Here is a 23,707-nt window from a genome sequence, read left to right on the forward strand (position 1 = left end):
AATAACAATGCAACTACAAATGGGCAAAACAAATGGTTAAGTAAACAAAGCGTTACCATTAGATTAGGTTTACAACAAATAAATGGATAACTTGTAATAAGTTATTCATAGCAGCTATTTATAATTTCAGAAGTTTCTAAATGGATTCATATTCTCTCAAATTCAAGAAGACATTTATTTATATTTTCCTGGAAAAAAATTGATTAGTAGATACTCGCTAATCGTACTCACCTTATTGTATTTTAATCGATGTATTTATTCTGATTGGTAGATATATCACAAATTAAAACGGAATCCCTTACCGTAACTAGAATATACATTCACTGCCCTATAATGCAGAAATGATTGAATGTGTGCTTCAAGATATCTTGAACATTTGATGTGCAAATCAAACCCCCTGGCACTGTGTCCATATCAGATAAATATGCATCTCTCCCCCCCCCTCCTTACTAAACTGAGTCGTTTGACTAGGATAATGCAAGAATAATGTCACTCTATATACAAATCTCTTACACATTACAATTCAGTTAATATATTCGGCTGCAACGCGATAGGACTTGGTTGAATATCTTTGACAAATGGCTGGTTCCAAGTGCACTTCAATCACACTCTATTAAAAGCGTTGTAGGATAAAGCTGATTGTTGTCTGGAGAGTGCTTGTTCAAATTAACTTAAGGATGCAAGAGATAACATAGGATTCTATCATTACTAATCACGGAAAGATGATTTAAAAGACGGTGATTTTTGTTTCCGTGCTATGAATTTATACTGATTTATTACACTGAAGGATCACGGTGGCACTCATATGCATTATTGTTGAGTCGTATATATTCCCTTGTGCTGCACGCAGTAGGAATAGTTCACATCCTTATGGTGACTAAGGTGAATTTTTTCAAATAGCAAGATGAAATGACAAATATACCTTTTTCATATAAGAAGTTATTTTATTACCCATTATGTTGATGATATTGCACCAGACTAAATGGTGAAATTATATCTTTTAAGCATAATATTACGAAGCCGTTATAAATATTGGCAACGATTTGTCACTAAAAATTGAAAATAGGTAATAAAAATCTGCAAATTTTAAAAATGCGAAAAGACGAACAGGATGAGTTTTTCAAACTTATTTAGAATATTAAATTGCAAAGAATTTTTAAAAATGGAGGTGTAGGGGAATTGTGAAAACATTGATGTTTGCTGTCCTATTAATAAATAACAATGAAAAAAATTCAACGTTCCTGTACATTTTTAATGGAAGTCAAAAGAATGGAAATTTAAAAACTTTTATAATTAAACTGAATATGAATAAAATCCTGACTCTTTAATGATGTAACATATATACCTCTCATCATGTCTTAGTTATGTTAAGCCAGTGTTGATGCGATGTGGAAAATTCTAAAGGGGCTGTTATTAACATTCTTATCATCGCTTCCCTTTTTGCATAAATTAAAAAAAAGGTTTACGAATTTATATAATTTCTTTTAAGGTTTATTTTTATCTGCAATCGGCTGGAAATTTAGATATTACAAGAAAAATTTAGTACAAGTCATTTTCAAAACAGTAAACGATTACCACCAAATGTTAAATGTTAATTAAATATTAAAAATTTTGGAATTATATTAACTAAAAAAACTTATTATTTATAAAAGAATAGAGCCTGTAGATTGATAAAAATGTAAATTGATTTTCAATATGTTTAATACAAATAGTTTTAGTTAAAACTATTGATTAATTATTCATCATTCCTTTAAACATTCATTTTGTCAGTATTTGTTGAGATTTACTGACCCTTCAAAATAAAATTCTTCACAACGAGCTCAATTGCTCATTAAATTTAAAAAATGGCAATACCTAATTTAAGTAATTAAGCAATTTGAATACTTTAACATAAAATTGGTAACTATTCGCTCTAATTAAGATTAAACTTTGAACCTGTAGACATGCAATGTTGGATTTGATATAAACAGTTTGAAAAAAAATTGTACATTGTTTTCTTTTTATAAAGTGAAAGATATAATCCTTTGGTACTCTTTACAATATAATGCATGGTCATAAACCAATGACTTTTTTTAAAGAATATAATCAATTAGGGATCTACAAATCTCATTTTCTTTGCCAAGTAAGAAAAAATTATGATCGTTGAAGGATCTCTTAATGTTGCAAAATAGAATGCTGAATTTGCGTTTTTCATCGTCTAAAATGCTGAACATGTTTGAAAGCCAGCAAAAAATGAGCCGAAAGCCTCCATTTTGTAAGAGACGCAGAGTGAGCAAAATTTTAATATCAATCGGGTGTATACAAATATCGTGATGAGATAGAATCTCTAAAGCATTCGTACTATGGGTATAAATAACAAATTTAAGCTGAATATAAGGTGAAATTTTATGAATAGCACAGCAATTTGTCACCAACTCTGCAGTAAACACTGAGATGACGATTCGGTGTATCAGATGGAAATATGATCTATCTCTAGATGTGCATCTGATTTTGAGTCATCCACAAACGAAGAATACTGATAGCTATGATGTAGAAAGAGCCATTGTAAAATAACATGAACGGTTAATGGTTTATTGAATCCATTTTAAGGATTCTAAAATGAAAACTGAGCGATATCCTAGGATGGGAAGTTAAAAGGGAAGTCAACAACTTTAATAGTATGAATGTCGTTAAGGTTCGAGTCACAAAGGATCATTTTGGATTTACAAATTGGGAGAATATGAGAGAGATGGAAATTATAGTGTCAGGAAAGACCAACTGACAGTGATACATGCACTAATGGGTTATTCAGAAAAATTTATGTTCAGATATAAAAGAGAGCGGATAATTTCTTGTGCCTTAAACAAAGGGGTATCTGATGACAAATAATATAGAAATTTTATATGAGTGAAATCCGAAACGCGCCAGAGCAAATTCGTTACAGAACTGAAAAGAAACTACTGATATCATCCGAGTCATCTGGATATCACTACTAAATTTCTCCCTTTCCTTAATGATGATAGATTTAATATCCGGTGTACTTGCTTTGTAAGTTTGATGCATTCACCTAGATGGATTTGAAGTACAAGAAGATTTTATAAAAGTACTTAAAGGATTTGCTTAATAGATATCAGTTAAGCCGAGACGTATTTTGTGTAACACCCCCTTCAAAACATGTTCTGCCATTGCGGTTTTTGAGGAGGAATTTTCTTATAATTGAAAGAAAAACTGGTGCGTTCCTGCAGTACCTGAACTGAAATGATATTAGGAATGAGGAAGCTAAATCACTCATGCAATTAAATATTGGAGTCTTGGTTTATTATTTGATCCAATTACATCGGCTCATGTATGTTCAATAAATATAATATTTAATTGGGAGAGACACTGATAGACAACATTCAAGACATAATTAAAAAGAACTATAAACCATTATTTTTTTCAAATTAACTGAAAAGCAGAATGGTAGGATTCTTTTTTAATGTTTATATTACTCTAACACGTTCGCTAACAAGACTCATGCCAGATAATCGGTCCTTTTATCCATTTTGTTTACCCCTTATTTGCTATCTTTTAGTTATAGTGGAGAAGAGGCCATCTAATTCGATAGACAGTTTGGTGCAATCACATAGTAACTATGACGTACAAGCAATTTGAATTCATCCCTACTCCTAATCTAACACCTAGGAACCATTTAGTGTAACAATGACAAAAACGACAAAGTACTCACCATAAACGACCATGACCTGGTCCTCGGCGTCCTGGCTGGCCATGGAGACCACGTGACAGGAATACCTCCCGCTCAGCTCCGTGGTGGGCTTCATGAGGTTGAGGGCCCTATACCGGGTGTGCTGGCTGGACGGCGACACTGTGTAGTCCATGTTGAGCTTGCTTTTGACGCGCTCTGAAGCATAGCGCTGGTTCAGCTCCGGTATCCACTGGTAGATGGGTTCCGGGTCGTCATTCAGGAACCACTTCACCACCAGTCGCTTGTCGTCTTCCGAATAATTGTATTCGCAGTCCAGCACCACTGAGTCCTCGGTGCCATTTTGTACCCACCGAGGCATAGACAATCTGGTGATCTGCACGCCTGCAATAAATATTAGGAACCACTGTTAATTTCCTCAAATTATAGGGCATTTCAATTAAAACTAAAAATTTTATGTCCACCATGATTGGTGAATGCAGAAGACCACCAATTACAAAAGCCACAATAAGATAAACTGGCTGTATTTATGATAGATAAATTTCTTCTTATCATGTATTCATGATAAATTTCATCTTATCATGGATCGATATAAATTCGTGGCAAACAAGTATTGTTCTCTTGAAAATGTTTCCGAGGTTTGGATGAAAAGTATTATAAATCAAACTTTCAGCACTTTACTGGCACGGTTAAGGGAAATTGAGTTTCCCACACAATTTAGGCTTAAAACATATATAATAATTTTTTTAAAATTCAAATTCACATTTAGGCTTAAAATTCACAGAATAAAAAAATATTCAATATTTACAAAATCCATAGATGCTAATTTTGATTGCTAATCAAAATAATTGTATAATCCTTTAAGGAATTTAACATATGAATGTAACCAGCAAAACATTGCAAGCATCTAATTACTTTTTGAATTGCAAAGGAAAGTTAAACTCTTCTGTCAGATTTTAGACATGAACACTATAAAACTGAATTTATTTCTCAGTAAATTATTAAATCAAGCTTGCTTAAGATATGCTTTCAGTTTTATAAATTTTATTTAAGTTACAATTCCATTATTCTCCAGCTTATTTTCTTAAATACTTTCGATTCTGTACCCAAAAAAAACATGTTAGAACATGTAAGCAAACTGTATCATGTTTTCTTCCCACAAAGGAGCACCAAGAAGAATATTAATTCTATCAGCTTCTTCCCCAACGGTATATTATCAAGTTAAAGCTAAGAAATTTCAATGTCTTTGCAATAAAACTGTTGTTTACACTGAGCCCAAATGAAAATAAGTCCGTGAAAAAATAAATATCCCTATGCCATATATTAGTTTCAAAAATGGAAGATCGTATATTTTAGCTATTATTCAATCAAAGGCTAAATTTTCAATGGCTAAATTTTCTTCTATTGCACAAAAAGTAGTTTCAATATATTTATCTGAGTGAGCACAAGCTTTAGGTTTTTATAACCACTATCTAATTTTCTCAAATTGCAACTTTTTAACTTAATTTTAATGCAATCTTAATCAATAATTCTTATAATCCCTTAATGAACATACAGTATTTTCAAAGTTAAAGAACAAAGTAAACGTTAAACTTCTACTAAAAAAAGAAAATAAAAACATTCAAATTTTTATAAAAATACGAGCTACGATTAATTATTAAGCTACGATTACGAGTTATGATTAATTATTAAGACCATAAAACCGAAATAATTATTGAATTCACAACACAGGATGTTTCAGTAAAACGCACAGAGCTTCTAGTAGGGGGTTGATTCACAAACAGGAATTAGAATCGTGTAGCAATTTAGGTGGAAAACACTATTACGACGTCTCAACGATAAACGAAACATAGAAATTTAAAAAAAATTATCATTTTTATTAATATCAATCTACTATAAATTTGAGAAAAGATGAAGAGAAAATATTTTAGAAAGAAATCAAAACTACATTAGGGACATTTGCAGGTTTGTAGCTCAAAGAATGATTTTGTTACAAAACAAACATTATCATACAGTATGTAATGACATGTGTAAGAAATTATCAGCAACATCATATAATGAACCACTCAGTTAGCGAATCACGAGTTCGGTGATTACGCTGACCAATGAATGGGACCGATTCAATTGATACACAACTGTCCAAAGACCATTTTTGGTCATTCACAAGAAAAGTATATAATTAATGGGATTATTAATACTCATATACTGGTAAAAACTTTACGATTTAAAATAGATATTACTGAAAAATATAATATGATAAAATGATACTATTTATCTTTACACTCCCTTTACATTTTTACACTAAAATACAAATTGATAAATTTATGTTGTTGTTGTTCTTCCTTCTAATGGCAGTTGTCATAGTCAAGCACACTGACGAAGTCAGTGATATTAAGCCAAAGGTGCGTTTCTTGTTTTTCAGTAGCGCCCTCTAGGGCCATGAGTACGTCTTAGCTACACACACGTCACAACCCTCTTTACGGGACGGACATCATTCATGCATTCATCCACAGATCGTAATTTAGACCTGAATCAGAGAACGATCACCCCTGATCCAGTACCCTCAGTGGTATTACTCTCGACATGGAGGACTTTATGACCAGGCCAGATTTATACGTGCTCCAGCCACCACACATACGGAGAGTCTTCGGACGGCGGGGTTCGAACTCGCAACCCAAGGGACGTGAGTCCAACGCCCTACCAGCCAGGCTATCCCGGTCCTGATAAGTTTATTCTATCATTTATACTCAACTATAATCTTTCATTCTCTGCGCTGCAGTTTTTCCATAATTAATAGTTGAAATACTATTATATATCTTCTTCTACAAAATCTGCATTTACATTAAATATCTAGACATAACATTTTAGTACATTGCTGAAAATGACCAAATCTGAAGGAAAGGAAATTATTTTATGTTGTCTTGTTTCATTTATCACCAATGTAACAAAAAGTCACTCATCAATTTGAAATAAAAATATGCTACATACATGTATGAATTTTCCTGTTACAGATATGATATGTTAAAACAACAAGAACATATTAACTTTCTATTCTTTTTCATTCAACTTGGTCACTTTTAGTACCATACTGGTAATGCAAGTGCATATTTTGTGTATTCATGATTGGTATGTTTGACAATTGGCTGAAACGTATTCCTAGCAACCGTCGCGGGTACAGTGATGAATATTTCAGAAGATACACATTACCGGTAAAAGCAATTATTAATGAAACGCAATGCAAATGACCAAGTCATTATTACAGTATATAGGCACGATTTATACATTAGTGATTACGATGCATCTTTATGTAGATACTTACAGTCAGAGGATTAGTAATATATAATAAATGAGTTCAGAATGCAGTCTTAATTGGTTGCACATAAATCAATCTTTTCGAAATGTAATCCAAGCATTTGGTTACATCACGGAATGCAAAACAGGAATATTAACAACAGTTTATTACAAATAATATAAAAATTCAATTTAATCTTTCGCAAGCAATATATTTATGCAAATATGTTAAAATCTAATTCATGTAAATGGTACGTGCGACAAATTACGATTGGTCTCTCACTTTCTACTTAATGTAAAACTGGTGAAAAAGCAATATTATATTATATTATATTTAAGCTTTTAAAAAGCCATACTATTTCATATTACTCATAGCGATTATAAATTTAAAAGCACAATTGAGATATTGAGATTATATTTAGAATATTATGTAGGGAAGATTTGCATATAGATACTGCGGACTACAATATGTGCAATCTTTTAAGCAAATAAATGTAATCAATAATTTAAGTGAATGTATGAAATACTGAAATCCAAACACATTCTAATGTTAGCTGGTTTTTAATAACTAAACCACCAGAATAAATTTAATCAATAATAATATGACTTCCATCACTTAATAGAGAGAAAAAAAACTATTCGAAGGAAAATAAATTCCATCAATCTAGACTTCCACCCAATGCGCATGCACATTTATAATGCATAATTTATTTCTGCTACAATTTCTGGACAATTTCAATGCAACAATTACCGAAAAAATACAGCAAAATATATATTAGAAACGGTGTTTTAAAATTTAAAAAATAATGATCGAAATTTCTAAATTAATTTTATTTTACACTATTTAGCTACATTTAAATACATGTTTGAATCAATAATATGAAATTAACATTAAAAAAGTTTTTAACTATTTTTCTTATTTTTAATTAAGAGTTTAACGATACTGCAGGTTCATTGATACATGTTACAGCATATAAAAACATGGTATGCGTGTCGCATGTTATAGTTACATGACACTAATATTCTCTTTTATATCTGTAATAGAATAAGCCAGTAAAATCTGTAATGCAAGGTGGAGTTTAAAAATATATCTTCCCCTTTTATCTGCTTAGTATCGGCTGAACAAAACTCGACTTCTGTTTTGGCGTCAACAAATCGCAGGGAGGTTGTTTTTTTTTTGTTGTTGTTGTCTTTTAAGCGATGAATTTATCGGAATTTCATGCGAATATACCTAAGCACGAATAAAAATTAGTTAGAGATCTTAAACTTTACATTGTGTGCTTATTATTTTATGCTGGATGTTAATGAGCTCAGATCTGCAATTTTCATTATTTTATATTAATGCATATTTATTTTTATATTATGCTGATTCATTATATTCTCCCATCATGATTCAGTTGCAGTTATTGCTAATATTTTCTTCCAATACTATTTTTTATTTTATTTTGGCAATTCACTTCTTTTTGCCAATGAATTAATATTTGTTTCTATTCGTTTTGATTTGTGTATTTGTTCAGATTTTTTATTCATAGAATTTCAGGCCTTTATTTTTTTATATATATATATTTATAAATAAGTGTTCTAAGAATTTATATATATATTTCTTAAGCACTCTGCCAATGTGCATGAGATTTTCTACAACAATTTTTGTTAATGAGTCAGTGACAATCAGATCCTAGATATAATTAACAAGACCATAATGCCTCAAGAAGGGCACATCCTCTAGCATTTTTCATAAAAGTCTATCCAACATCAAATAAAACGCTAATTGTTTAATTTTTTTAATTAATCATTGCATTAGTTAATAAAAATTTAATTAAAATTTAATTTCATGCATTTATGCATTAGTTAATTAAAATTAAATTTCCTGCATTATAAAATGAAATTAATCTGCGGGCAATCTAAAATTAGCTACAATACTCCCACGATAATAAATGAATATCTACAGCCTGATGATGAAAAATCCCTGTAGATCATATAGAATGCGTTTCCTTTGTTTTAGCTTTTAATGAAATTGTTTTTATTTTCAGTTAATCTTATTAGAACCTATTCTTTTCAAGTATTATATGTGCTATTAAAATCAATTTTGAGCAAGCATTTTACGTTACAGATAGACGCCAGCTAATTTCAAACAAATTCAGAAAATTATTTTAATGATCCATCAGCAGTTTCTCTTTAATTACTCCAGTCAATAAGTTTTTATAGTATATAATTAAAGAAATAAAATATTTGTAAGAATCTTGATAGTTGTAAAAAAAATCCTTGCTGTCAGTAAAATTTTTGTCTCTCAAAACTCCTTTTTAATGTCTAATTTATAATTTGGAGATTAACTACACTTAGATTATAACAGATGTTTAATTGCTCTCATAGTTTCTTGTGATTTCACGGTCAATATGTAGTTATGCTCTTGTAAATAATAGATACGCTGAAGAAAGGAAGTATTGTAAAGCATATTGTGAATTTGCATATTTCCCATCAATTTAAACTAGTTCAGCAAAAAAAGATTTTAACATAAATGAAATTGGTATAAAAAGTGGAAGTATATTCCTTCAGATAGAAAATAGATCGGTTTAATGATTAAATTCAATAACAAAAATTTGTTATTAAAGCATCAACCAAATCAAGAATGAGAGAATATGCTGATATATTTGAGATAAAAATTATTCTGATTTCTTTTTTAATTAGATTTTCGATTTCAGTGCAAAAAAATAAATTAGATAATGTCGTAAATACGTTTTATTTTTATCATATTTCAAACAATTTATCAACACTATTTACTATCTTCCATTTTTCTTCCCATCATTAATTTTATAAATTCAGTCGCTACTATTTTATGATATTAATTCAATAAATTTAATTAGTTATTTTGTAAAAAAGGACGTATAATTCAAACGTTGCGTATCTTGGAGAAGTTAATTTTAAAGCTGTAAATAAAGTTAATTCTTCAGAGAATGTAAAAGGGCACTAGAACTGGAAATGCCAAAGGTTGTTTGGAAATTCATACTAAGTATAGTTGACTAATCTTTAATATATTTCGTAAATTTTATCTCATTACGTGCCACCTCTTTTGCAGCTACAAAAAATGCACGTCATTAGTGGTGAAAGCAACGCTATTTAAAAAAAATGGCGCCAAAAATAACGGAACATTTTAAACGCTCAGAGAAATACCGTTAATTAGTTTTAGAATAGTATAATGAACGAGCGCTCCTTCATTAGGAACGTTGACGGTTCATAAACTTCGAGTACAAAAAAATCGTTAATATCTATTCCTAACAAACTATTTCAACACAAAAAAGGCAAGAAACCACAAAAAAAAAACTGTTACCCAAGAGCTTTATTGGAAACAAAACATGGCTTATAGCACAAAAGGGGCTCGTTTTTATAGCTTCGCCATTTTCTTACGAAAGATTCTTCAGGAATTTTCTTCAGGGTTAATGAATAATAGCCATTGAGAAACCTTTGGGATATTTTTTTGTTAAATAATGGAATATTTTTGTTAAACAAACGGTTCACGCAAATTTTTCGTTGAGCTAATTTTGTCAATGGTAGCAAGTCATTTTGTCATCCTCATTTCCTTTTTCAACAGGCATTTCTAACTACAATTGTTTTATGTCATATATTTAATAAAGTTCAAGCTTATTATAATCAATCACCTGTGTGTAATCAAATCTTTTATAACACAGCATTCTACTTACTCAAATCGAAAAGACCAAATCCCTTCTGCAATAAGTGATTCTATTAACATGATATCCATGGTGAAAACTATCATGTCAATATAATATCTATGTAACAAACTATCTAACAGAGGTCAATGAAAAACCAATTCGTAATTAATATATTACACAGTGCAACACAAAGACAGTCGTACTTCATAACATCCCAATACCCTTCTTAGAGCATAATTTCTATACAACATAGAAAGGTTTTAGTTTTAGTTATATTAACGTCCCATTTGAAGCAACACTAGGGCTATTTTGGGACGGACCTCGTAATTTTGAACCGCGGTCAGATGACGAGGACGACACCTGAGCTGGCACCCCCCTCTCCACACCACACCACACCACACCAGCGGGAGGACGTTTGGTCATGACGGATTTAACGTGCAACTGACCCCCTTACACGACGGTTCTTCGGTGGAATCGGGTCTCGAACCTGAAACCCTCCGGTTCCGAAGCCGAGACCTTACCACCAGGCTACCGCGGCCCTATTCTTAAGCATTTGGATGATCTCGGATAAAGTAGAGCAGTTGCTTTTAACGAAAAAAATGTGGTACCTCAAGAAAATTTGTTTCGTATTCTTTATTACGCAAAGGATGAATGCAGTGTGCATTTGCTACAAGTTCATGAATGTTATCTAGTCATAAACAAATTTAAAGTAGAGATAAGGAAAAAAATGTTGATATATCCAAACTCCTTTCGAACTTGGCATTTTTTTTATGAAAGTACAATTTTTAACCGTTTTTAACCGTAACCGGCCCCAACATAGAAAGGATTAGCCGTGTTATAGAACTCCACGATATAAAAATAAAGACAACCTTCTCGCGACTTTTCATTCACATGATATCTTTATAATAAAATTGGAAAGTAAGGATAACTACCCTATAAAAAGATGCTCCATTAGTAAGGTGGTGATAATGTTCAGCGCAAAAATATTGATTTCCACGTCATGTGCTGCCATAAGATTCGATGCAATCTAAAGCGAATCAGCATTATTATAGGAGGAATGAATGGATTTAAAATGCGAAGAATATAAAATGTTCTATGAAAGTGATAAGTGTACAGGCAAAAAGAAATGAAAACAACATTGATATGTTGGTAGTAGCTGTATCTTGTTTGGATAAAAATTAGAGATTCAAAATCCGATATAACCAAAATTCATAGGATTTCTTTAAGGTTATGTGGGTTCAGTGAGTATAATATCTTTCAAAGAGCGAAACAGTTGATATATTATTTTGAATTGAAATGTATTTGAGCAGTACTTTTGTTTCTGATCAAAAGTTAGGTTTTGGAATTGCAACGTCATGTCACATTTATTTTTTTATTATTATTTTCAGATTTTATTCGAAAATATTATTTAATACTTAAATCAGTCTTTCGAACAAAGAACACTAAATTTTTTTCAAATAATATTCTCTAATAAATATGAAACCGATTTTTTTTTAAGTTTATGTTAGTCTTTGTTAATAATTCATTTGGTCACAGTCATTCATTTGGTTCAATCAGTTTTTCGAACAATGAACACTAAATTTTTTCAAATAATATTCTCTAATAAATATAAAAACGATTTTTTATGCTTATGTTAGTTTTTGTTAATAATTCATTTGGTCACATGTTCTGTGATAAGTTTAAACTTTTCATTTATAAGATCATTCAAATTCAAGTACCTTAGAATACTGGAAGATCGGTATTCCTCTTTCAAAGATATAAAAAAAATTCTTAAAAAGATGGTAGATAAAAAAAAAATGAAGAGCAAATATGCATTCAATTTCGAATCAAATTCATCAAGAGTTTGACCATTTGACGGTTTGTAATTTTCCAAACGTGTCAACGCAATAGCATAAATCAATGAAATTTGATACGTGATTTTGGGACTACAACTGTACTTTTGGGTAAATTTTAACTGATTGAAAAAAAGGCTTACGAAATTCGCATTCTATTTTCCTAGAACTCTGCTATTAACTGCACCCAGTGTTTAAGCATTAAAGATCTAGTTCGCTCTCCTGATTACAATTCGATGAGGGCAAATGGTTAACAATGCAAATTTATTTATTAGAGATTAATCGAAAATATTTGGGGGAGACCATTTTCGCTGGTTGAATTTACTTCTTTCTCAGAGTGAGGACAAACTTTTGATGTTTTAGCTAATCCAAGAAGATAAAAAATTGGGTGGTTGTTGTCATGTACTAAATTAACTTTTACACTTAAAGAACTGATTAAAATGAGAATGTTTTTCAAACCCTCATTAAAAAGTAAGGTATCCAGAAATCATTGATATATTACAATAATATATAATTACATTCGAGCGTACTAAAAAGAACATTCGAATTCGGAATAAAGTTTTGATGTAGCAACATATACTCATTTACTTCACCTTACCTTAGAGTGCTTAAACAAACTCGCAAAATCTCTTTATGTTGAATATCTTAAATAATACTTTAATCTATTAAACATTTTATATAAATTAAAACCTGAATTCATTAATTATTTTTTTTCATTCAATATATGGAGTTGAGGGTGTTATTCCATAAATAGCATTCTGAAATATACCGCTTTCAATCGGAATAACCGAAACCGGTTCACAAAAGAGAATTATTTATTCAGATAGCCCCATGAAACCAGAATCCCCACCGAAGCCGGGACTTCAGGTGGTCAAGTGAAAGACCAGGCATGACCACCCAGCACAAAGGTCCTGCTTCCCCACAAAAGGCCCCAGCAACTTCACGCCTCGAAGCCTCAGCCTTTCCGACTGTCGACACCGCTTAGTTGCCTTGTTTCCAAATGGCTGCAGTAGAACCTCCTCATAATCCACTCCGACTTCTGCAACTCCCGTCCTAGTTTCAATTTCCGTTACGCTTTTGCTCGACATCTCTCCCTCCGTCCACCCCCAACTGGGAATATGAAGTTTGGACAGAAACGAAGGGGGGGTCAGGGAATGAATAATCCATCCTTTTCTGCCTCCCCCCTTCCATCTACTATTTGGCCACAGTGGCAGAGAGGAGCTAATAGATTCAGAATTATTCTGTGATAGCTTGTCACAAAATGGATATTGCAGCAGCCTACTGAGTTACACACGAATGGGATATGATTTCCTAACTATAGAGTGATAGTCGAGTGATTTTTGCCCTGATCATAATCAACTGAAATTTTCTTTTATCGTTTGAATTCTTGATCTTAAGACAATGTTTCTTGAAATGAATCGATAGTAAGCACAGAGCATAATTTGAAAAGGTAGCCATAATATCGAATGTGAAAAATTACATTGACTTAAAGTCAAACTGCACTAACATCAACGTACTATTTTTAACATCTAATAACTGGTTTTGTACTATAGTAAGAGATGCAACATTCTTTTACTTTCTGAAATTATTTTTTAAAAAATATCGCTATCGTCAAAAAAATGTTGAATAGATTTTGTCGATTTCCGCGTTTTAGAGCTTCTGGCGTCTTTTGGAATCAAGTTCGTTCAGTCTATCTGTCTGTGAACATAATACATCATTCTGAGTTAAAAGAATAAACTTGATATGTTGTCTTCATGGGAAATTTCTTCCTTTTCAAATTTTGAATTGTCTTCATAAATTTTGAAAGACTTCAGTAAGTTTGTTTGTCTGCAAGTACGCAGAATAATTAGATAACACAAAAAGTGTGTGGATAAAATGTTACATAATTTGAACTTTTAAAAAGTCTGGCATAAATTTTTGAAAATTAATTTTGGACAGTTGTGTTTTATTATAATGGCAACAACTTTGGAAGAAATCTCTTGATTATATTATTGCATTTGGAATCTATTTTAAGCTTATCGTTTAAGACATCTTAAAATCGATTTTAAGTCTCTTACATTTCGAAACGTTTTCAATAGTAAAATATGCCTTTAAAATAAGTTTATGTGTTTATACAGCACAATTTCCGCTTGAAATTAATTAAGAATTTTTAAGAAATTTATTTTCTCCTTTACTTCCTTTCTATGCACTAATGTGGTTCAAAAAAATCAATCTTTATCAAGTCAACCAAACAAATCAATCAGATGAATATATTTAATAATAGAAATCTGCATATTTTAAAACAAAGAAATAGAATTAAAAAATGAGTCAGCTTGAAAGATAAAACTCCACATTATTTGACTCTGAAAATGTTGAACAGTAATAAGAAGCAAATTTTTCTTCAGAGAAATGCTACAAAATTTCCAAAGTTAAGACTCATCGAAAAAACAGTGGAAGTGGTCACTCTAATATTTCCTCGCATACTCCCTAATAAAACTGCCTTCCCCCTAATTCTAGTTGCAAATTCTGGACTTCGATCTAGGCCATGACTTTTTATTTTCAAATTTACACACATAAGCATTTGATTAATCGTAATATGAAGAAAACCGAATATAATTTTGGAGGTCGTTTTAACAGCCGATTCCATTTAAAATTAATCAAAAACTACATTTATAACATAATTAGGTGTCTAATTTTCGTCATTTTTTAATCTCTTTTACATACACATAAATATAAGGATAGTGTAATGTCTTGATCTAAAATGATCAAATAACGAAGCAGAATTTTCAGACAATTCTTTATTTTACAGCCCTATATATACAAAAGAACAACTTGTTCTAATCTTGGTTAAATAAATAATTCTTTACACCTGTAGTAGGAGACACAACAGTCAAAGTCGAAGGCTTTCTTGAAACTCAATTGGTTCTCGGACTCCGAACTCGTGGGCGTAGTCCAACAGTCCACCTGCAATTCGTTTCTTCTCTCCTCCCAAAAAAAAAATAATCTCCACATTTTATTTCGGCGACAATCTCCGTCTCCTTATTTACATTGGTCATTTGAGCTCTCTTTTGGCCAATCGGGGTTCAGCCATATGCTCTCTCAGCTGCGCCAGTGGGAAGGTCCTTTCACAAAGAGAAACATATAGCATCCAGATGTTTGGACACCCTTTCCTCTTTGAAAGTACTATCAATACCTCTTGGACGAGGAATTCCACATGTGGTCTTTCACTGTAGTTGCTAATGAACAAATGCGAGACCACCCAGGTGAAAAGATCCACCATCTAGATATCTCGAGGAGTTTAGTAAGTAACAGCGACGACACAGCTGGCTGTAAATGTCTTATCAGTACTGGGAAACGGGGAATGTTACAATAGGCTGTAAACCTTTTCAAGAGTTAATTCAAAATTGTATACGAATCTACAAGCTAAATCTTTGCATAACATTTTACGTATATCTCTTCATTTTATATAGTTATTCAATTGTACGCGGACAAAAAGACGAACCAATTCCCTGAGAAGGGATTTTGTTTAAAACTTGATAAAAGTATAAAAACACGCTGTGACGTTCACATATCAAATTACATAAGACATATGGTTAACACATCAAATTTTATCCGTCTAACTCAATGCGTTTTTGAACTATAGCGTTCGTAGACAGACATAATTCCAAAACTGGGATTTCGAACCTTAGAGAATAAAAGATAAATATTCATCAAAATCCCAAATTCGATTTTTTTTACAATTTCTATACTTTGAATACATTACATGTGTGAAAATTAAAAAAATGAACTAGATTTTTTTTAAAAAAATATATCAATTTAATGTTTAATTAAGAATGGAAATGAAAGAAAATTAAACATTGGCTTGAGTAACTACAAATGATAGCATATCATCACTTTTTTTCTCATCTACAAAATAACAGGGTTAATATACTGACTGACACATTTCTTGAGTTGAATGAACAGATAACACGTAATGCTCCCAACGGGTTTTTAACGTCCGCTTAGAGCTGACAGTCGATGACGGATGGCGTGCAGTGCGTCCAGTGACTGACACTAGAAATTTTGGCAAAATTTCGCCAAAGAATGCTTTTCATGAGTAACATTGTTGACAGCCATTACATGATGGTTTTCTGTCAGACGCTATTCCAGTATCTAATAAAGTAATTGGCGATAGTATGTACTTCAAATATTGGCGAAACGTTAAGAAATATATGATTGTTGCATGGATTAAATCATAGCTATTCGGAATACAAAGATAAATTACAGTTGAAAAATTATTTTTCTCATTATAAATGAAACTATTATAATTTAGAAGAAAAGATTCAGATTTGAAGATATGAGGTCCTGGTATGAAATTAGATGTCGCGTATGCATCTGTAAATGGCATCATAAGCAATGTTTCTAAAATTATTCATTCTAAATCTCAAAATATACTCTAGTTTTCAACAGAAAACTATATGCCATGTTAACTATTCAGATCTATTCAAATAGCGATTATGCACAGGTCTTCAGGTGACGGATTTGCGTTATCTTTTAAAGGGTATGAATTACCTATTTACAAACATAGGAAGCAGATAATAATTGACATTAATTTCAATAGTAAGTGTCCCTTTCCAGTAGAAATAATCTTGTATGATTCATTGAGCTGGAGAAAGGCAGTACTGAATGATTTTGTTGGATAATAGCATAATTCTTTATGCTGAATAAACAACATTTTCGTTTCTAAATATATGTCTTAGAGTAATAATTTAATTTAGTTTTAGCTGACCTATAAGTAATATGTATTAGAAATTTTGAAAAAAAAATTCAGCTCTCTGCAAGAAAATAATTGCGAAATTAATATTTAAATATATTTCAGAACAAATAAACATCCACACTTTCTTTATACTTTGCTATTAAACAATTACTGTTTAGTACTTTTAATTTTTCCGTATGTGGATTATACTACGAGAAATTATGGTAATCGTTAAAAAAAATTCCAGACCGAAAAATACTCTAATTTCTTCAAAAAGATGAGAAAAATTTATATGTAAACTCGTATTTCATTTATAAAGATTTCAAAATAATATTCTGTGACTAGTTTATTTTTGCTAAAAATATAAAAATAAATTCCTGAAATTGTTTTTAATATGAAGAAACCTTACACTAAATTCACAAAACTAATTTCATTCACCAAAATAAAGATTTTGTTATAATCTCAAATGCATTAAAACTACGTTTAATACTATTTTGAAACATAGCACATTCCACTTTTGACCGTTATTCAGAGAGAGCTTCGCCTGAATTTTCTCAACGGATTTCCAACGACACTAATACCCCGCAGAGAATTGACTTTATCCCTGAAGTTAAAGCAGTTCCCAAGAATATTTCCAGACAATACACGTAGGACATTCTGGAAGTACAAATTTTCACCAAATTCTCCTTTACATTGTGAGGATATCTCGGAAAATAAGCTCTTCTAGTCGTGGGAGGGATTGGTGTACTTGGAGAATAGTTGGGATTAACAATAGACAAACATGTTAGAGGCCGTTTGGCTTTCCTATTTATCCAATGCTTTTGGTGTGTCTTCAGAGACTTCAAAAAGGATCTGTGGTCCCTAGAATTCAGTTGAAAGTAATAGAACAGAAACGCTCTCTAGAGAATATGCTTTAAATTGCCTTCGAGTCTCCTAAGATGTGTATTTTAGAACACCTAAATATATTGGGGATTATTGTTGAAATTAACTATTATACGATAACTATCATTAAAAGATTGTTTTCTTATAAATGCTAATGCTAAAGCTAAACTATAAAAGGAAAAAGTCAGCATAAAATGTCTTTTTTCAAAAAATTATCATGTTTTCTAATCTAATTACCCAATACTTCGAGCTTTCTCTAAATTAATAATTATTTAGCTGGTGATTTCTAACAGCAAATTGCAAAGTTATTTGGTTTGAAAACTTTGTTTTGACGCACTACAAAGAGTAAGTCATACTCTGTTAAAGCTACGCAACTAATGATTTTTCACAGTAAACCGTCTTGACTTCAATTGATTATTCCTATTAATTCAATTTCAGTTCAATAACTCGTAAAAGATTGACATCTAAAATCCATATTAAAATTACAATTTCTAAATAGAAGAGAAATTAAAAGAAGAGAGATGTAATTTCCGAAATTCAGTTTTAAAATAAATATTGATACAGAACTGAAATAAACTTATAGAAGAATGAAAGCTTATGAAGAAAATGCATAAATGAATACAATGCAGCTTTCAAAACTTATCATAAAATCCAAAGAAAGGATAGCAGGGTAAAAATAATAGAAGTAACTTAAAACTTCACAGCACTCTTTTCAGTAAAACCTAATTGCAGATGGCCAAGAAATTAAAAAAAAAATCCTATTATTAAAACAATATTTAATTGATCATTTATTGTGCAGAATATTTTTAAAGTCCTAAAACAGGTTTAAGAATACGTTATTCATACGGAAACAGTCGTATTAGAAAAAGATATCGTAAAAGGTAAATACGATACTACATAGGAGCTTTCAGAAGTATATTACATAATTATTCTAAAAAAGATACCCGGGCGAGCGAACCTATCTTTAAAGAAACAAAGAATTTTTGGATGAAGGGTTTAACACGTTAGTGTCGCGTGACCCGCCTATAGTTTAATCTACCAACTCCTATAATTAACTATTATACGTCTCTACTATAATTAAGAGTTAGGAAAAAAGATAATCTAATTTAATTAAGTAGATGGTCTGAATAAATGAGTGTGAGTCATTGCAGCGAAAGTGTCAAAAGTATGCGTTCAATAAATGATAAAAATAGCAGTTCATCTCTCCTATTTATGGTTATAGAAATAGAATTTTGAAACTTTCAACTGGGAACGTATTCTTTTTTTAGTTTGAATGCACCCTTTGCGTTGAAAACAATCATAATCGTTATTAAAAAAGTATCTGCAGCATGATAAACGTCGGTGTTAGGCAAAAGAGAAAATGATCAATAAGGATAACGAAACAACCAAAAATCGAAACATTTTATTGTTTCACAAATTTTCCAATGTATTCAAAATTCCATCGTGCATGAAGGTAGATCTTATATATTGGTAATGTTTAACGTCACCGGCTTATTTATTGGTAATGTTATTTGTAATTCACAAAGAGTGAATATCAGGAACATTTTGTTACGTATTACAAACCGTGTTGATTTTCTACATGCATTGATAATACTAGAAAATAGGCTATACCATAGGTTCCCAAAGTGGTCCAGGTGGACCCCCAGGGGTCCACGTAGACGTGAAAAGAAAACAGGGGTTCACAAGTTGTAAGTGGGGGTCCACGAAAAATGTTCTGGTTTTTCATAATAAAGAACAAAAATTTTGGCTTGGATTTACCTATCAACGTAATTCAATGACGTTAACTTGCAGTTACTAGGGAACAGCCTTAATTTAATAAAAACAAAAGGTGTAATTTCGGCTTTTCTTGGTAAATTGAAATTAATGAAGCAAAATATTATTCGGCGCGAATTCTTCCAGTTTTCGCACTTGTCACAGATAGAATGTCTTGATGAGGATATTCAGACATACGCTCAACATTTAAATACCCTGCATGATGGCTTCAAAAATAGATTTGAAGATATTCTGACGATGGAAATACCACCATGGATCATAACCCCATTTGATGAAACGGAAGAGGCGAATATGGTATTACAAGAGGAGCTACTTGAGCTCAGCACCAACGAGGAACTGAAGGTTATTTGAAATTTAAAAAAGGCTATCAAACATTTTGGCTGCAGGCAGAAATCCCCAAAAAATATCCTGGGCTGTGGGAAATTGCGAGAAAATTTCTGATAGCGTTTTCTTGTCATATCTTGTCGAAAGAAGTTTTGGTTCCATTACCAACCTGTTAACAAAAAAAGGAGCAAAATTGACACATCACAGAACGGGGAGATTTGAGATTACTACTTACAAAACTGAAGCCAAATATTGATAATTTGCTGTTAATTCATCAAGTACATCCCTCTCATTAAAAGTATGGCTATTTTTATTATTGATTTACATTTCAGAGTTCATTGTTGATTTTTTGTCAATTGTTGATTGTTTGTAATAATCAATGTTGATAATATTGTATAACCACAAGTATTATTTTAATAAATAGGGCACATGAAAATGTGCTACTTTTTTTTCTTTTTAACACCCCCAATTTAGGGTGATATTTTTTAGGAGTTTTGGGAATACAGTAGAAATGTAACAGCAGGGGATCTACCAAAAATAGTAAAACTTTGAAAGTGATCCACGAGAAAAAAAGTTTGGGAACCTCTGGGCTAGACATTGATTTTATAGACTGATAATATTGAAGATAAATAATAGCTCATAATCGTAAAAACTAAGCTCTAGCGAATTTTTTAGAATTGTGAACAAATATCATTTCATCCCTCGTAGACGTGCACAAATATTACAATTTTATCAATACGATGGAGAAGAATTATGGACAATAAAATCAGATAAACCTTTTCTATCATTAAATGCCAAAAACTAATCTTCTGTGATTCACAAGAGAGTATTTTTTCCCCTTTAAATTTGTAGCGAAAACACGAGATCTTGCATGTCACCGGCTATTAAAGTCAATTTTTCAAAAGATTCTTATAACATGGATCATTGATTTGCTTTGTAACAAAATGTACTTGTATCGATCGCATCATTATTTTTGGCTTGAAGTAAGTATTTGAATAAAAGCCCTATTTCGCCTAAACTAAAGTCGCACTATTGTTTATTGGATGATAACTTTTGGTCATTTTAATATCAATGCGTATCAATAACTTAATTCTTTCGTTCACAAAAAGCAATTTCATATTTTGCTCGATCGTTTAGTTAAATTCAACAACAATAATTAGGTAGGAAAACACAGGTAATAGGAGGAAAACCAAAAGTATTAATAGTTTTGAAAATAAGTAGCATCCGCCCTTCTGTGTCTATTGAGCTCCAAAAACAGATGCCATCAGCTGTGTCATCAAACAGATCAGATGTCCTCAGGTACTAGTTGTGTTATCAAACCCATCAGGTGACATGATTTAGGTTATTTAACCCTTTCTAGGACCGTGAGAAGTATGCTTCCGACCAAATTTATCAATCTTTGTATGAAATTATGTAGGTTGGCAAAAGTTCTGACAAATTTTTTTAGTAAGTCAGAAACTTAGATGCTTCAGTTCTTTATCTCAGACAAAATGATGTGTCTTGATTTGTTGCTTAATTATTAATTAACCAAATTAATTAATTAATCAAATTAAATTTATCTAATAAACTAAATGAATCCCTTTTCTTATTTTAATTTCAAGCCTAAAAATATTTTAACGTAATATGACTAGAAAAAAATGGCCCTTTAAAGGGTTAAAGGCTTTTTGCCTTCATAGATATGTGAGTTAGGAAATTCATTGCTGCTATTGAAAAGGAGAAACTTTTTAACAATTAATCGAGTTAATAATATCAGAGTATTTATAGCAGGACCAAAAAAAAAATATTTTTTTCAATTAAGTTTTGATCAATCAGGGTTTAACTCTATTACAAAATTCTAAATAAATAATAAAAATGCATTATCACTAAAATATTTGATCTTAACATATAAATAGTCAGTATAAATAACCAGAAGTTGGAGAAGGAGATAAATGTAAATGTGGCATTCAGACAAAAAAATTATTTGCAGAATCTTTGTAAGAAAAATAAAACTTGAAATTATACAATTATTACCACAGTCCTTTGGTTGCTTTTAGCTAAGAATTTTTTCTAATCAAGCACATGCATTTTTTCGAAAGATAGTTTGTCTATCATTATGTGATTTACTTTGAAACTTACTTCAAATCAAATCAATTCATTCCGTTAAAGCAATACATTTGAAAATTGTTTCCATGTTTTGATGAAATATTATTAAATTGTAAATAATTGACTTTCAATTAAAAATTCAATAATTTCAACTTAGAACTTAATTTATAACTAACTTTATAGATTAAAAATTCAATTCTGAAAGAATAGTATTAGAATTTAAAATAAATCCATTTAATAGCCACTGTAATGAATGCGATATTTTTTAATAATTGAAATTCCTTTTAACAAAAATTAAACACAATATTTTAATTCATACATATCAGCTAATCCATTTAAATACTGCTGAACGAACTGATATGCTTTAGCATTCAACCATGGTCTATCACCACAAACTTGAAAGCATCAATCGATTATTGGAGCTGCGTCAACTGCGAAAATTCTTTCCACTTACTCATTAATACATATCTATTTCGCCCCGGACACCGACAAAGAAAAAGGTCTCCTCCCCCCTCCCCTTTTTCCATCCAATCAGCGTCCGTAACAGAGGCTTGCCAATACTAATGAAAACGTCCGTCTCTTGTTTTCTTCGCACAAATATCTGTGATTATCCGGTAATCAGGAGACAGCGTCCGGCATCAAATATGCAAGGAAATCATCCCCGAAGGGTCCGGGCTTTAAATAGCCGGACAGATCTTCAAAGGAAAAGACGCTTGCGTGTGATTCGTTCCTTCCCTTTTTTTCTAGGTTCTTTTTTCTTTTATGCATTTTTTTCCCTTCGAATCATTTGTAACGCTTTCTGTGAATAATAGAAGAGGCAGTTTCGAACCCGCAGACTCCGGGCTATACCTGCACCTGCCGCTGCGTGATCTCTCAATTCGAATAAAAAGGGACCCGCCCCACTGCATCACTGAAACCCCCAACTTTTTCCCCTGTAGAAAATAAGATCAGAATAATCGGGAAATGGAAATCTAATTTAAAAATGAAGGTATGAATTGCTTCTATTTTCATCTTTTTGTGTGGTTTTTGCTCTTTTATCCAAATCGAATTAACTGAAGACTGTAGTTTTGTGTCGGAATAAAAAGTACTTGTAACTGATTTTTTTTCTTATTTATTACAGCATCTTAAATTAAATAAAAATTTTAAAGGATTTTTTACATTAAAGAAAACTTTAATGGTATTCCTCTGACATGGAGATGAGTAGTTGCTTTATAAATAAACAGATTCTCGTTTCATAAGGGGGGTGCTTAGGAATTACAGCGCTAATTTCTGGGCCCATCAACGAAGGCAAGTCGCACCTCTTAACCCTTTATTTACCGACGGTACTTTAAAGTACCGTTTAAATCCGACTGATTTCTATTTCTATGGCTATTTTTTATAACAGTATTTAAAAAAACGTAAAGAGAGTAGTTCCAATGGAAAGTAGTAGATATCAAATAAAAACATTAAAATCTTTTAATCA

The 23,707-nt window shown here is 31.4% G+C and overlaps 1 protein-coding gene across 1 annotated transcript in view; it reads right to left on the bottom strand.

Moving 5' to 3' along the window:
• The window catches only part of LOC129981242 (uncharacterized), a 302,572-nt gene that overhangs the window by 102,839 nt on the left and 176,026 nt on the right, over positions 1 to 23,707 (bottom strand). Inside the window, exon 2 of the mRNA XM_056092002.1 lies at positions 3,707 to 4,066. Within this exon, the coding sequence (XP_055947977.1) occupies positions 3,707 to 4,066 (360 nt within the window). The remainder of the gene's footprint in view (positions 1 to 3,706; positions 4,067 to 23,707) is intronic.

Source organism: Argiope bruennichi, chromosome 8 (assembly GCF_947563725.1).
Source record: "Argiope bruennichi chromosome 8, qqArgBrue1.1, whole genome shotgun sequence".
Lineage (NCBI taxonomy): Eukaryota > Metazoa > Arthropoda > Arachnida > Araneae > Araneidae > Argiope > Argiope bruennichi.